The sequence below is a fragment of the Hyperolius riggenbachi genome, chromosome 2, assembly GCF_040937935.1.
Source record: "Hyperolius riggenbachi isolate aHypRig1 chromosome 2, aHypRig1.pri, whole genome shotgun sequence".
Lineage (NCBI taxonomy): Eukaryota > Metazoa > Chordata > Amphibia > Anura > Hyperoliidae > Hyperolius > Hyperolius riggenbachi.
Genome location: NC_090647.1, coordinates 245687609 through 245702272, shown reverse-complemented (window position 1 = coordinate 245702272; position 14664 = coordinate 245687609). Strand labels below are relative to the sequence as shown.

Sequence of the window (14664 nt, the reverse complement as noted above, 5' to 3'; positions counted from 1 at the left end):
TGCGTTTCCTCTGCGTTCAGTCTTGCTGAATTATCTAGGTTTCTTCCTAATTTTAGATCCCTCTTTCCACTAATAGAAGTTGGTATTTCTAGGCCTGGGATCTTCTTGCTATGCCTTTCTTGTCATTTTCACCTATGGCATTTGCAAAGTACTATGTTTTATAAGGTTAAATGCTATGTTGCTCTTTTAACATTGTGAAAATACCATCATCATGCAGTTAGCTCATTGTACTGATTAAAGGAGGCTCTGCTTCTGCTTTTATATTTCCCTTTTTCTGTATAACGATGGGCTTTATAGCTGAGCAGTTTCCAAGAAAGGGTTCCACTCTCAGAAGTGGCTCTGGCTGTTTTCAACAATGCCTGTATTGTTTGGCGCTAAAGGTAAAAATAACTGGCTTTTTGTAGATTACCCTTTACAATGCGGACAGAAAGTACACATTTACACAGTTCATAAAAACAAAAAAATTGCCTGCTTCCTATATCTTGTGTTTCCTGATAGACACACTGCCATTGTAACTAAAATATCAAAGATTTTATCAGTGTCTAAAATAAATTGTACTTTGCTTTGGAGGTGACACAACTTTACCGCTAGCTGAGATTTCTGCAGAGCGGAGAACTGTTGTAGGAAGGGGTTGTATAAACTATTTTCTGCATTCTCACTTTCATTCATGTATTGTTTTCTCTCTCTGACTTTATTTTGTCATTTTTCTGCAATCATGTTATATGTGCAAAGAATCAGAGCACATTCCATGTGTCCCAGTTTGCCATTTTTTGCAACATAGTTTAGCTCTAGCTAAATCCCTAGAGGTGGCCATACACTCATCTATTTCTATTTGATTCCTTGCTGATTCGATTTGGATGATGATTTTTGATCAATTTTAAACAAAAATCAATTGAAAGAATCAATTGGACAGGATAGAAAATTAACAGAGGTGGGGCAAAAGCATTGGCAGATTGATGGCCTTCAGCTTTGCACTGCATTGAGCAGTAAAACTCTGCAGGTCGATCGATTCCCTGCTGAAATCTATTGGAAATTGAAGTGCAGTGTATGGCAGGAATTGATTCTTTTTCAAAATGAATCCATTGTTTTGGAACATTGGGTGGAAATCTATAAGTGCATGACCAGCTTAACTATTACTACTCATTTATATAGCTCTGCCATTTTTGCACAGTGCATTTACAATGACCATTAAACAATTTCCTCAAAGAAGGTAACCATTTGGGACCCTATTACAATAGAGCCAACTTTTCAAAGAAGCCAGTTGAGGTATGTTTTGGGGTTGTAGAAGCAGTAGAGTGTTGTACCGTGTTAGCCATCATGGGGTTGTGGGAGAGGAAATCCATGCCATCCCCATGCTGATAGTTCTGTGGCTGGGGTTCAAATCTGTGACTTTTGGGATGCACGCAAAATAGAAATACTAACCACTAAACCTCCTTGCCATCTGTTAGTAGATTATTTTATACACATTTTTTGCTTTACTTTACAAAGATCACATAGCTAACATAACTTTATATGGCCAGGGCATACAACCTAATATCTGTCATTCTTAAGCCTTGTACACACGCCTGACTTAAGTCGGCTAAGACGAACGATAATGACCGACTCAGCCGACAATCAGACATGTGTATTGCACCTGATGACCCTTCGACTTTTGACCCGCGGGGGATCCGCCAGACAGATCTACACAATACACAACCCCAGCGACACTGATCCCATTGTCCGCACCACTCCTCCGGCCTCTACATGACGTCACGCATGCACTGCTCATTGTCCCTTTGTCGTACCCCCCCCCTCCCCCCGCATAGCAACAAAGTGCATTGTCAGCTACACAGCTGACACGTGTGTATACAACCCCTGCCCAGCAATGTTGCTCAAGTGGATGAGCTAGTGATCCCCAACAAGCAACATCAGTTGGGCATGTGTGGGTGCTTATCTGTTTTTTTTTTCTTCTCTCTCTTTGATATACAATTGTATCTTTAATCCTAGTAACTAGTATATAATTTGAGGCATATCAGATATATGTTCCAGACACTGATCGTTTATCAGTCACCACTTTGCATTACTAGATAACACAAGATGTCAGCAGAAATATTACACTGCTGCATAATGCAGTACAGAGCTATGCATCAGATACCCATGTATCACTTCCAGCCTTGGTCCCCTTCCTGCATTCCAGCCAGTTGTCAACATCTGATCATTATTTCCATCATCTTCCGCCAGACCCGCAGGTGCCACAGTTTGCAGTGCCCGCTGTGGTGTCACGTGTTCCCGGCCGCCACATTGCATGCCGGGAGGTGCTGACCTGCAATGTACGTACATCTCCTGGCTAGGAGATACACTCACTTTGAAGAACTACTTCTCCAGGCTTTTGTGACTGTGGTGATGCCCACTACCTTCGCAGCTTGAAATTGCTGCAGTCCTGCCTGGAGCATATGGTATGGCGCATGCAGTTGGTATCCCCCCAGAGGCAAGTGATGGCTGTCACAAGACACCCCCCCCCCCCCCAAAGGCCTGCACTGTTTCAACACTCCTTTAGTGGGAGGTTTGTTTCATATATTTTATTAAATCCGTGCCGAGTTGCCTTTGACTAGACTTCATAGATGTAGAGGTGACTAGGTGTGGCAAAGAGTTCTGTACAGTGAATTTAAAAATAAGACATTTTATTTTGTTTTCTTCTTCTCAGATTATACCGTATTAACTTTACAGAATGGTAGATTTAGCGCAACAAGAAAATTAGAGTAAATCGAAACTATTTAACATATAAATGTCAAATGAAATGAGAAACACTGCCTAGAACTGCTAAATTATAATGGCAAAATAAACCTAAGCTGTGTTTAGTGGAGTAACCAAGGACTTCCTGCAGGACAAGTGTTACAACAAAATGTATGAACTCTTTAAAAGATGAGATAATTTAGGCCTGTCAGCTGTAGAGTACTAGTAGGTTATCCCTGCTGTTAAAGATTGTGTTTTGATTGAGGACCTGTGTTAGGTAATGTTGAAAATTCTAAAACCTTAGAGCAGGGGTCTCAAACTCTCGGCTCACGGGCCATTTGCGGCCCTCGATACAATATTTTGTGGCCCTCGCCGGCAAAAGCTTTCTTATAGTTCGCTTCAGTGCTCCCAAGTAATCCGCCGCATCCCCGCCGCTAAACGAGGGCTGCAGAGCCCCCAAATCGCCCGGGGTGCAATCCGCCGGCATTTCCTGGAAGGGGCAGAGCTTTCAGCTTCAGCTCTGCCCCTCCTGACGTCAATTGCCGCACGGATCGCCGCCTCTCCCCGCCCCTCTCTGTGAAGGAAGAGTGAGAGGGGTGGACAGAGGCGGCGATGTGCCGCAATTGTGAAATTCCTTATGCGGCCCAGCCTCATCCTGACTTTGCCTCCTGCGGCCCCCAGGTAAATTGAGTTTGAGACCCCTGCCTTAGAGGCTGGTTCAATGGCTCAGCTGAGCATCACTTGCAGTAATTGTGCTATGAAGGGGTTATCAGGGGGTGGTAATGGTGGCCTTTGCTTCTTCCATCACTGATTAGACTGTCTCTGAAATGATTTAACTGTTTGCCGCAGTGTTGCAAAAGTCAGAATTTGTTGTCAAGATACAACATGTGTAGTTTAGATGCCTCTCCTATGCTGTATATGTACACAGATGGAACTTTTATTCCTGTGGTTCATAGGAAGCTAATGTAGTTCAGATTGAAATGAAGCACTATTTTCAGCTATTTACAGTTTGTGTACAGGTTTTTTTATTTGGTGGGGGTGGGGGGTGTAAATAGTGAAGAGCTGCTATTTATAGCCACAATTTGCATAGCGGGTAGCCCCAGCGCTCCTGAATGCCAAAACATCTGTTTATTGCCGCGTTTTTGTGGCAGGGATTTATAGTATTAGGAGTGTGTGTGTGTGGGGAGGGGGAGGGGGGGGGGGGGGCGACTGATGCTAAAAGCAAGTTATGACATGGATCACAAGCAAAGGTGTCATGTATGGGCCCATTCACACTGGGGCGATTAACGGCTGTTTATCGCAAATCACCAAATTACCAGCAGTCGCTAGCGTTTTTTAAAGTGCTAGTGTAATGTTAACTATATAGCAGTGATCTCACTGCCACGATTGTCGGCGATTAGCGTTAAACGCAAACATGCTACATGTAGTATTTTTGGCGATTATAGAGCAACACGATTGCAATGTATTTCAATCGCAGATTGTGATCCCCCAAAAACGTTCAATTGTCGCGTGAAAAATGCAGTGCCAAAACGCTAGCGCTAATCGCTAGCATTTTGCGATCATAAGTGTGAATGGACTCCAATGCCCCAAAATAAAGAAAAACAATGTGCACAGAATAGCAAGGATTGTTTTGGTGCTGACTTCAAATCTCCATAGATGATCACTGTCAGCAGAGCCTCTTGAGCTGCAAATAAACCCCTCCTGTTTGAGTGTATTGAGTCACTCAGCACTGATTGAGAACCCGCGTTGCAGCCAGCCAAATATCGAAATGTTAATGAATGTACAGAATAATACCATGGGACTAATTTTAGCCTCTTGGCTCATTTATTCTGATCATCATTTTTTGTGTTGTTGTGTTTTTGATGTGTGTATGTACCAGTCATTTTCTGCTTTTGCATTATTTGCTTCATCGTAGACCATTTTAATTGACAAGATATGCAGTACATGAATACCATAAAATGATGTCTGCTGTATGTATGTATACAGTATAACTTAAATGAGTATCTGGATGCTTATCCATTTTAATGTTCACATTTCAGCTATCTCTACCCTGATGGAAGGAGCTATAATCCTGATCTGACAGGTCTGTGTGAGCCAATGCCACATGATCACATAAAGGTTACCCAGGTATTATTATCATTTATTTATAAAGCACCAATTTATTCTGCAATGCTGTAAGATGAAGGGTGCAGATTACAATTGTGATATGACTAATTGCAAGCGCATGACAAGGGAAGGGAAGAGGATCCGGCCGTAGAAGGTAAACAATCGAACGTTGCATACACACTAAGCCACTCTCAATTTGTGGTGCAAATGTAGTGTACTGTTCTGTCCTGCTACAATAGATGCTTGCATAGCAAAGCCAATGGTGTGCCATCTCTTCATTCACTCTTTGCTATTACCTGCGCTCAGGATAGTGACCTGAGCAAGGCTTGGCACCAGCATCCCAGGCATATTGTGGCCTTTGACACTCCACTACCATGTTCCTTTACCCCTGGTTATTTATAGGTAATTATGCATACATTTGAAATCGGTGCGTAATACAACCGGTATATGGCTGATCCTGCTTCTGCACAAGCCCGGCCGTGTTAATTACTATTCGCCCTCCAGGCCGCCATGGTAAGTGGGGAATTATAGCCAGCGATTGCTGGAGGCCGAATTATTGTGTTTTAAAAGAAATTTTGGCTCCGTCTTCTGACGGCACCGAAGTTACCGTACTCACTGAGCGCTGCTATAGATGTAATTCCTATTACAGTCTACGGTGGCGCCCAAATGTAGCTGCGCTGAAAAGCATTGCTCCAGGAATTATAGGTAAAAAAAAACACAAACCTAGACAAAAATGCACTTGCAATTGATGATCATGCCTCCCCTAGGTCCAGAGTGCCAGTACCTTAGGATCTGCTGTAGTGATGTCCTGCACCACCCACTTATGCCCCATGACCGTATATTGGCCTGACCCCTCCCACCCATTGAGACTCTTATGATTGGTGCTTATGTTGTGCAGGGAAATACGATAACATGGAAACACACTAAAGAATTTGCCAGCAGAATAGCTAGCAGTGTTGGAACTCTGAAGAACTGTGTGGAGCAGATTTGTGACTGAAAGGAACACTGCTCAGATGTAGCCTAAAGCTAACCTTGCATATGCATAGATTTCTGGCTGATTTGATCACTTTGAATCTGCCAGTGACCTATTGTTCCATCAGGTCTAGGAATTGATGGCTACAGAGGCAATCCTACATGATTGGGGAGTGTGGCCACAAGGGTATATCAGATATGTTCAGAGTGATTCTGCACAGCAGTGGTGGGCACCAAAAACAACATGTAGTGCAGGCCCCTATCATCTGCATAATCTACCCAGGGGGTACAGGTCTTGGTGAACTGCGATAACATAACATGTCATGGTTTGTAAGTTACAGAGAAGCTTCGAAAATGGCATTTTTGTAGTTTAGGAATTTTGTGCCAGTTAGCTTCAGGTCTCCTTTAATTTATAGATCTCTCTAGGACACTGGTCACCTGGCTGGCTTTTAGCTTATCTGAGCCCAATACCAGTTATGTTTGGTATGTGATATGAAGTCCAAGGTGCACACATCAGTTATGATCTTTAATCGCTGTATTCAGATATAGAAAAAGGCAAAAAACAATGCAGGGTTTTACCTTTTAAGCAGTATGTTTTGGGACCATGTGAATCCTTTGAGTTGCCTGTGCTTCTCATCTAGCGTTAGAACAGATGTTTACCGTGTGTCATTGTTATGAGCTATGTGCTTCAGGAAGCCACAAGGCTTGATGTTTCTCACTTTAATGTTTTGAAGTCATGCACGGCGTCAGAGTGGTTTTTCTTTTTTCTTCTTCTATTCAAGCTTGTGGGCAGCTGGTGGCTCATGGTAATAAAGTGTTTTTTTTTCTCTTTTTCTCAGGAACAATACGAGCTGTACTGTGAAATGGGATCTACATTTCAGCTATGTAAAATTTGTGCAGAAAATGACAAGGATGTAAAGATTGAGCCTTGTGGTCATTTGATGTGTACGTCATGTCTAACGTCTTGGCAGGTAATATAATTTATAATAATCCGCCAAATGATCCGAACATGTGTATAGCACATTTCTCCTGTTGGACTCAAAGCGCTCAAGAGCTGCAGCCACTGGGACGCACTCAAGAGGCTGCCCTGCAGTGTTAGGGAGTCTTGCCTTGAACTCCTTACTGAAAAGGTACTGACACTAGCCAGGATTTGATTATTTATCAGCTCGGATATAATGCCTTACTACTCTGTTGATTCCTATGCAGAGGAAAGTAGACGCATCCATGACCAACGTATTGTAAGTTATAGAAGTGTTTCCCAAACCTATCCTCAAGTCCTGGTAGCAGTGCTTTACATGCTGTGTGAAGAAGACCCAAAGTTACTCCACTTTTGGATTTGTTCAGGATCATGCTAAAACACAGTGATCCTGATTAATTAAGGTTGGAGAATATTAATGTACCTAAATGATCATGGAGACTGGGAAAAATAAAATATATACATTATATATGGATAATATATAGATCCAGAGCTGGGTCATATCAGAATACAACTAATAGTCGTAAAATAATTTCCACTATGTAAAAGAATTGGTTAGCACACCATTTAGTAAATGCTGAAGTGTTTATTCTTCAAGGCATATGTCAACCCTGTAATTGACAATTGTTTCGGGGCCACAGAGGGCCCCCTTCATCAGATAGTGCAGACAAAACAAATGTTTGTTTTGTGTGTGTGAACCAATTCAGGACTTTTGCTTGATCCTGCGGTTGTTTCTTGACACACAGGTTATGCACCCATCTAAGCAACGGCAAGGTTTGTCATTCCAGACCTGCCACTGCATATCCACTATGCATTTCCCCGCATGCAAGCAGAACAGGGAGATCCTGTCTATTCAGACAATAGGCAATGTCCAAATCACATGCCGGTGCGGTTCGGCCAGCATGCTGAAGTTTTACACAGCAAACCCTATAGCATGGCATGGCTGTATAGTGATTCACCTGCGGCTTTGCAACAGCACTGGGGCCTTGTCCCATTCCGAAGCTGAAGCACCACCCTAGTGAAAACCAGCCCTAAAATAGCAGGCATGTTGCCTCATCACATCTGCATCTTTGTAATCTAGTGTGCCTTGTGTGCATAAGACTATAATTACTCAAATGTTGTTTTACTACCTTGTTATCATTCCTCATTAAGGTCAGATATGATCCAGAGCAGAGTTGCTTACCTATGCTACCTAATTGCAGATTTTAACCACTTCATCCCCCAGGGTTTTTTACCCTGACGGACCAGAGCAATTTTTAACTGTCAACATGCCTCCCTTTCATTCACCAATAACGTTATTACTACTTATCACAACAAAATATTTACCTTCATTTTTCACCACAAATTAGGCTTCTTGTGGACAATACTTATTTTCAGTAATTACTTTATTTTCTATGCATCTTATTGGGAAAAAAAACAAGAAAAAAAATTAAATACACTATTTTTCCAATTCCATCCCCTATAGTTTTAAAATAAGCAATGCCACTATAAATAAAACCCACACATTTTATTTGCCCGTTAGTTCTGGCTATCACACCATTTAAATTATGTACCTGGTGCAATGTATTTGGAAATAACGACGTAATTTTTCTGTTTTTGTTTTTTTTGTCTGGTCCATTATTACAAACCCTTACGTAGTAAAATAACACTAATATACCCTCATGAAATACATATTAAGGCAAGTCCCTAAGGCAACTATTTATGTATTTTTTTTAAAGCGTATTTTAAGTGTTTGAGGGAGGGCTTTAGAAATGAAAGGGATTAATTGTATTAATTTTTAATTATCAATGTATGGTGTGTGTAATTTTACTTTGTCGCCAGTAGATGGCGCTGCAAACACTATCCTGGTTTACCAGGAAGTGTCCACTTTTTTTTTTTACATTTTACTACTTACTTTATTATGAATAGACATTGCCTGTGATCGGGGTCATGTCCATTCATTCCAGGCATTGCGATTGGTTAGGAGAACACTTGTTGCAAGGCATTGCGATTGGTCAGGGCAACCAGTCGCTAATATTAGCACAGCAGTAAATTAATTCTGAGTATACTCTATCCCTAAAATAGAGACCTGTGTTGTCTTTACAGTTAGCAATTCTTTTTTTTTTATAGCTGCATATTTACCACTATTGTGCAATATGTTTAGAATTCCTGTTAAGTTGAATGTGTGATTTACTATTCTTTAGAGTGACTTCGACAGGCTCAAGGGTGCTCTATCATCCATTAAAACTGTTTAGACAACAGACCATAAAACAAATCTGAATAAAGCTGGTGACAGATATGGCAGGCGATCACACAAGCAGTCTGACCACTCTCTAAGTATTTTTCCAGCAGAAGCTATTGTTTTTAGAAATGCTAAGTTCAGGCATGCATTTATATACATATGCCTATGAAACAGAACAGTAGTGATAAGTAGTCCACTTGTGTAGGTTAGGATCACCATAGGTGTTGTTTCCAAAAGGGTATTGTAATATTTCAGCCAGAGGTACACTTCAAGGTTCCACATGCTGAATCTTTAAAAGACAGCAGAACTGCAGAACATTGTTTACCTTCTTATCTCGCCCACCAGAAATCTCTCCATGATGTTCCACTCTGTCTTACACCCTCCTCCCCTCCTGATAGCAACAGTACACATTACTATTGATTGATTGCTCCCACCTCCCCTCCCCATAGCAACAGTACCCATTGCTATTGATTGATGCTATTGATGTTTTTTTCTCCTGCTTTTGTGTCCCCCACTTTCTTTATCTGTACACCCTAATTTAACTACACATTTTCCATCAATCCTTCTGCTTGGTGCAACCACTACCTTCATTATTTCCATCATCATTCTGTGCTGCATTGCTTCTTTCTTATTCCTTCTCCTCCCCTTTTTCTGACCATGTATATGTTCACCACTCAGTATGTCATTCACTTCCTTGTTCTTTATTCTTCTCCAAACATTTTTTACCAAAAGTGATATGTAAAACCATATTGTGCTCATAATGCCTTTTTGAAGGCCGGCTGTAGAATGTAAGTACAGTCAATAAGTTGGTTTGCTCACATGAAATATAAATTAATGGTTTCCAACTACCTGCTCAGCATACTCTGCAAGTCTATTTTACCATAGACGCTTTATAGTCACTACTAAGTAAACAAATTCCTTTGTAGTTGGTGAAGTCGGTCTTATCAGCCTTTTATGTATTGTTACTACTGAATCCTTCCACTGCTCTGGCATGCTCTCCTCTTTCCACACTTTTAATACCACTTCGTATAGTTTTCCCTAAAAACTTGCCCAAACATTAAGCATCTATACTATCATTTCTTGGTGATTTATAGTTTGTTTACTTTTTTATTATCTCAATAACTGTAGCTTCTTTTGGCTCATGTAACTCAGACTAAGCTGTGAAATACAGTTTTACTGCTTCTTCACTTCTATGATATACTTGGTCCATATTTTTACTAAGTCCCATGTAATATTTTCTTCATTTCCCTATATTCTGTTGGAATTCAGAGAGTAAGTTTCCATCTTTATTAAGGCCATATCTCTATCCAAATACATACAGTACATGATAGTCTTTATATTTTGTAAACCATCCTTGTATTTTTCAGATTGCTAACAGCTCACTTATCGTTATTTGCTGCTTCTTTTACTTTGCTGTTTAGCCTATAAGGTTGCTTTCACCTGTTTATTCTTCCATATTTACTTAAATCTTTAGCCCCCCCCCCCCCCCCCAAAAAAAAAAAACCCAACAAAAAACAACTTGTTTAAACATTGCCTGTAACATGCTCATGCAGTTTTGTGACTATACTGTCAGCTCACCTGTGGTTGCCTCCTTTGACACCAGTCTTGCTCTTCTTTTGCCTCTTCCCACCACCTGATGTTTTTCTATTTAAATTGTAGAATCGCATATATATTTTTTTTTATCAAAAATCACCTGAATTGAAAGCAAAAAGTTACATACTTATCTCAATAATGGGAGGCCCTGGATGGTTCCAAGGCTTCCAGTTACAGACGATTCATGGTAAGTACTCTGCATGAGCCTCCGAAGAAGCGGTACTTACCGTGATGTGGCTGTTAGGCTGTGGTATTCCACTATTCCCCACTGCGCTGTACGTCTGCTAGGTGTTTAACCCATAGAGGGTAATAAAGCTGTGAAGATTTTTTAGATTCTGGTGCCCGGCCTTTCTTTATTGGATCGCAGAATATATTTGTGTCATCAGAAAGACAAAGAATAGCTACAGGTATTGATGGGTGCCAGACAGCCGTACAGAGCTACACACAGCTATCACCCTTCATTGGAAAGTATCCCACATCATTTAAAGACTTAATCCTAAAAAGTCTGTATGGTCTATATGTGAGCTTTGTTCACAGTGAGGGTATTAGAATGCATCCTGCAACTGGAGAACAAGGCAATCCTTTGCCCCTGTTCTGGAAATAACAAGTATGTGCCTGGGATGACGACAATATTGAGTGAGGCACAACATTACTTCTGCAATATTGCTCACTGAGATTATTAACTCCATATCAACTTCTCACAATTCATGAAAATGGCACAGATTCAACCATGTTTTATATAGGGAACTGCCATAAGTGGCCCTCATTGCTGACTGACTACTGAGAGGGGGCTTTAGGGTCCAGATGTCTTTGCAAAGTGACAGAAGCAAAGCTATTAGCCTAGCAGAACCCCCAGTGCATTATGACACAAGATTCCTAGTTATTTATCTGACATGATTGCTAATAAGTTGTCAGGCTACAGCACCAGAGTGGGTTGTGAAATCAGTTGGGTGGAGCTCCTGGTAAACATTCCCTTTAGGGAATATTCGTGCATAACAGTGGAAGCATCATATTTCTCAGCTTAATATAAGCATGTTCCTTATACTGAACCATTAACTTTTCTTAGCAAGTATTTACTCTACAAACTCTCTGGGGCCTAATTAGCAGCAAATCACTGCACAGTTCAAGTCAGCATACATACATCTGAGGCTTTCAAGGTCAAATGTACTGTACAGTATATGCATTTATTTTCCTTAGTAAAAATCCTGCTTCAGTGCACAACCACTTTATCACTAACAAGAGCATGTTCAGTATATTAATGATGTGAACCTCGTTGTAGGAATACAAAGAAATCAGTATTTTTGTAAAAATAAACATGCTACGTTGTTAAGTTTATAGTCCTCAAATATGTGTAATATTCTTGTTTTGTGGATTTGGTTCCTCTTTCTGGGTAGTTTGAACAGTCTTCATACATTGATTATACAACAAATGCTTATTACTTAGATGTTCTCTGTCTGTTATTATTCTAAAAATATTTCTTCTTATTCCTTTTATATATTCAATCTGGAATGTTTATTGTAGGCCATATATTATATAAACACCTTAAAAAAAAATTTATTATTATTTTATTATTCGTTTTAAAATGGTTCAATCCAAGCTCCAAAACCAACAAGATTTATGCACTTCTATCTGTATCTCATCAACAGTCATCACGTTATTCTAGTCTTAAAGTGGACCTAAAGTCTGCGTATGCCTCTGCCTTTTTAAAAACAAAATGTGTCCCTTTAACAAGTGTGAATCTGAAATCGCCCTCTCTCTTTGTGCCCTCTTCCACCTGAAGCCACGCCCCCATGAGTAAGAAAAAACCCTGTTGGCAGTTCTTGAGAGCCTGCAGAACTTCATCTGACATCCACGTTCTATACATATAATTCTGTGTGCTGCCTGTGTCAGCATTATGCTAAACCACTCTCACCACTCTCATGGGATGCCTTTTCCAGTCCACTGTGTTATCACTGCTTTGAGACAGTCACTGGTTAGAGCAGGCATGGGCAAACTTGGCCCTCCAGCTGTTAAGGAACTACAAGCCCCACAAAGCATTGCAGGAGTCTGACAGCCACAGTCATGACTCATAAAGGCAAATGCATTGTGGGACTTGTAGTTCCGTAACAGCTGGAGGGCCGAGTTTGCCCATACCTGGATTAGAGGCTCCATAAACAAAGTCTATTTGTGCTGAAAAACGAGTGCAGAAGGACTTGGTTAACTGGAGCCATAAATCGGTGTCTGTCACATGGCAGTGACAACCTACCCAGCTTGAGAAGGGAGTCTAGCATGCCAACATGTCCTCTACCTAAAGGAAGAGGGTGGAAATGGGGCCTGATAGTCCAGAAGAGTTTTGTTTTACTGATTCGTACCTATTTTCATGGCCCCATGCATACACATCTCTTTTTGAAAGGAACGGTCATTACAGTAAACATGCTTTGTGCCAAATACTACTTTGGCTGCATATGTGCACAAGAATATGACAGTGTTTTAGTCTTCCTCTTTATGGATGACAGCTAGCTTAGTAATAATTTCATTTTTTATTAGTGCTTCATCAGAGGTTTCTCAAGAGCTTTCACATATGGTATGTGTTGAATAGCTCATCTGCTGAACAGTCCACAGTGAGTAAAGACCAGCAGAAAAAAAGAAGCTGCTTATGCCAGAAATAAATGGCAGATCCTAGATGTGTAGGGATGTTCAAGTTCATTCGATTACTGTTTTTCAACTTTCAATTTAACTAAGAGGCATGTGATAGTATGGCAGTCTAAGCTGATACTTAATTGATGTCAGAATGGGATCTTGTGACCGGAATCATCATTAGAGCTGCTGCATTTAATCATGCAATGACAAAGTCGTGGCAGCACTAAGTAGGGATTTTGTTTTTCTTAGTAAACGTAGTTTGTTTCAAAGGCGAAAAGAGAAAAAAAAATACAGATGACTACAAACCTGTGTGTAATAGTTATGCTACCGTTTGTGTAGTAAGATACAGTCCTTATCTATAATAAATATCAGATTTATAATAGAAGCATTAACAGCTTGGGAGTGTTAATAACACTCCCATAACTTCAGTTCCCAAAGCATGGTGCTTAGTGGTAATAATCAACTCCTCTATCTTTTTTTATTCCTCATGTTCACTCCCTAACCAGCTCCTGTCATCTCCAACTCAAAAACATATGCATCAGACCTTTTCTCACTCAAGGCACAACCAAAATGTTAATATATACTCTTATAATGTCTTGTCTGGACTATTGTAATCTACACTTTGTGGACTACCTTCTAACAAACTGGCCCCGCTCCAGTCAGTACTGAACTCCGCTGCTCATCTCATTCATCGTTCTTCTTGTTCTTCCTCTGTCAAGCTTTTCACTGGCTGCCAATTAACCAGAGGATCCAGTTCAAACTCTTAACCCTAACCTACAAACCTCTCCACAGTCTATCTCCCCAGTACATCTTCTCACTAATTTCCAGATACCAACCCAATCGCAATCTCACATCTGCACCTGATCTTCTGTTGTCCTCCTCTAGAATCACCTCCTCACATTCACGTTTGCAAGATTTTGCACGTGCTTCACCCATCCCCTGGAATGCCCTCCCACAACACATCTGTCACACGTCAATCTTTGCTACCTTTAAACGGTCACTAAAAACTCACTTGTTCTGACAAGCATATGCTCTACCTTAGGCCACTTTTTCTTTGTACTAAGACCAAATTGCACTCCTTTTAGATATCCTAAAACACACTGCCTCTATATGTTTGTTGTATACTACCCCTCCTCTTGTCTCCCCCCCCCCCCACACTCCCTTTAGATTGTAAGCTCGCAAGGGCAGGGCTCTCTCTCCTTTTGTGTCTTGGAAATCATTATACATTTTATTTATCATGTTACTTTTACCACTGTCATTACCACTTCTGTATCTTGTATTCTGTATTTTGTATTGCTTTTTTGCATTGTGTCACCAATTCTGTATTTTGTATATTGATGTACACCATTGTCTGTATTAAAAACTAAAATGTAAAATACATATGTACACATACTGTGCAAGTAAGATGTACATTTGTCCCAGAGTAAATCCACTACTTTTTGCATCCGAGAGAATTCGCCGCCGG

General features: G+C 40.6%; 1 protein-coding gene across 3 annotated transcripts in view; it reads left to right on the top strand.

The window, feature by feature from the left end:
* The window catches only part of CBLB (Cbl proto-oncogene B), a 234863-nt gene that overhangs the window by 129220 nt on the left and 90979 nt on the right, over window positions 1-14664 (top strand). For all 3 annotated transcript variants that reach the window (XM_068268455.1, XM_068268456.1, XM_068268454.1), the window contains exons 7-8: window positions 4752-4839; window positions 6630-6761. In XM_068268455.1, coding sequence (XP_068124556.1) covers window positions 4752-4839; window positions 6630-6761 — 220 coding nt within the window. The remainder of the gene's footprint in view (window positions 1-4751; window positions 4840-6629; window positions 6762-14664) is intronic.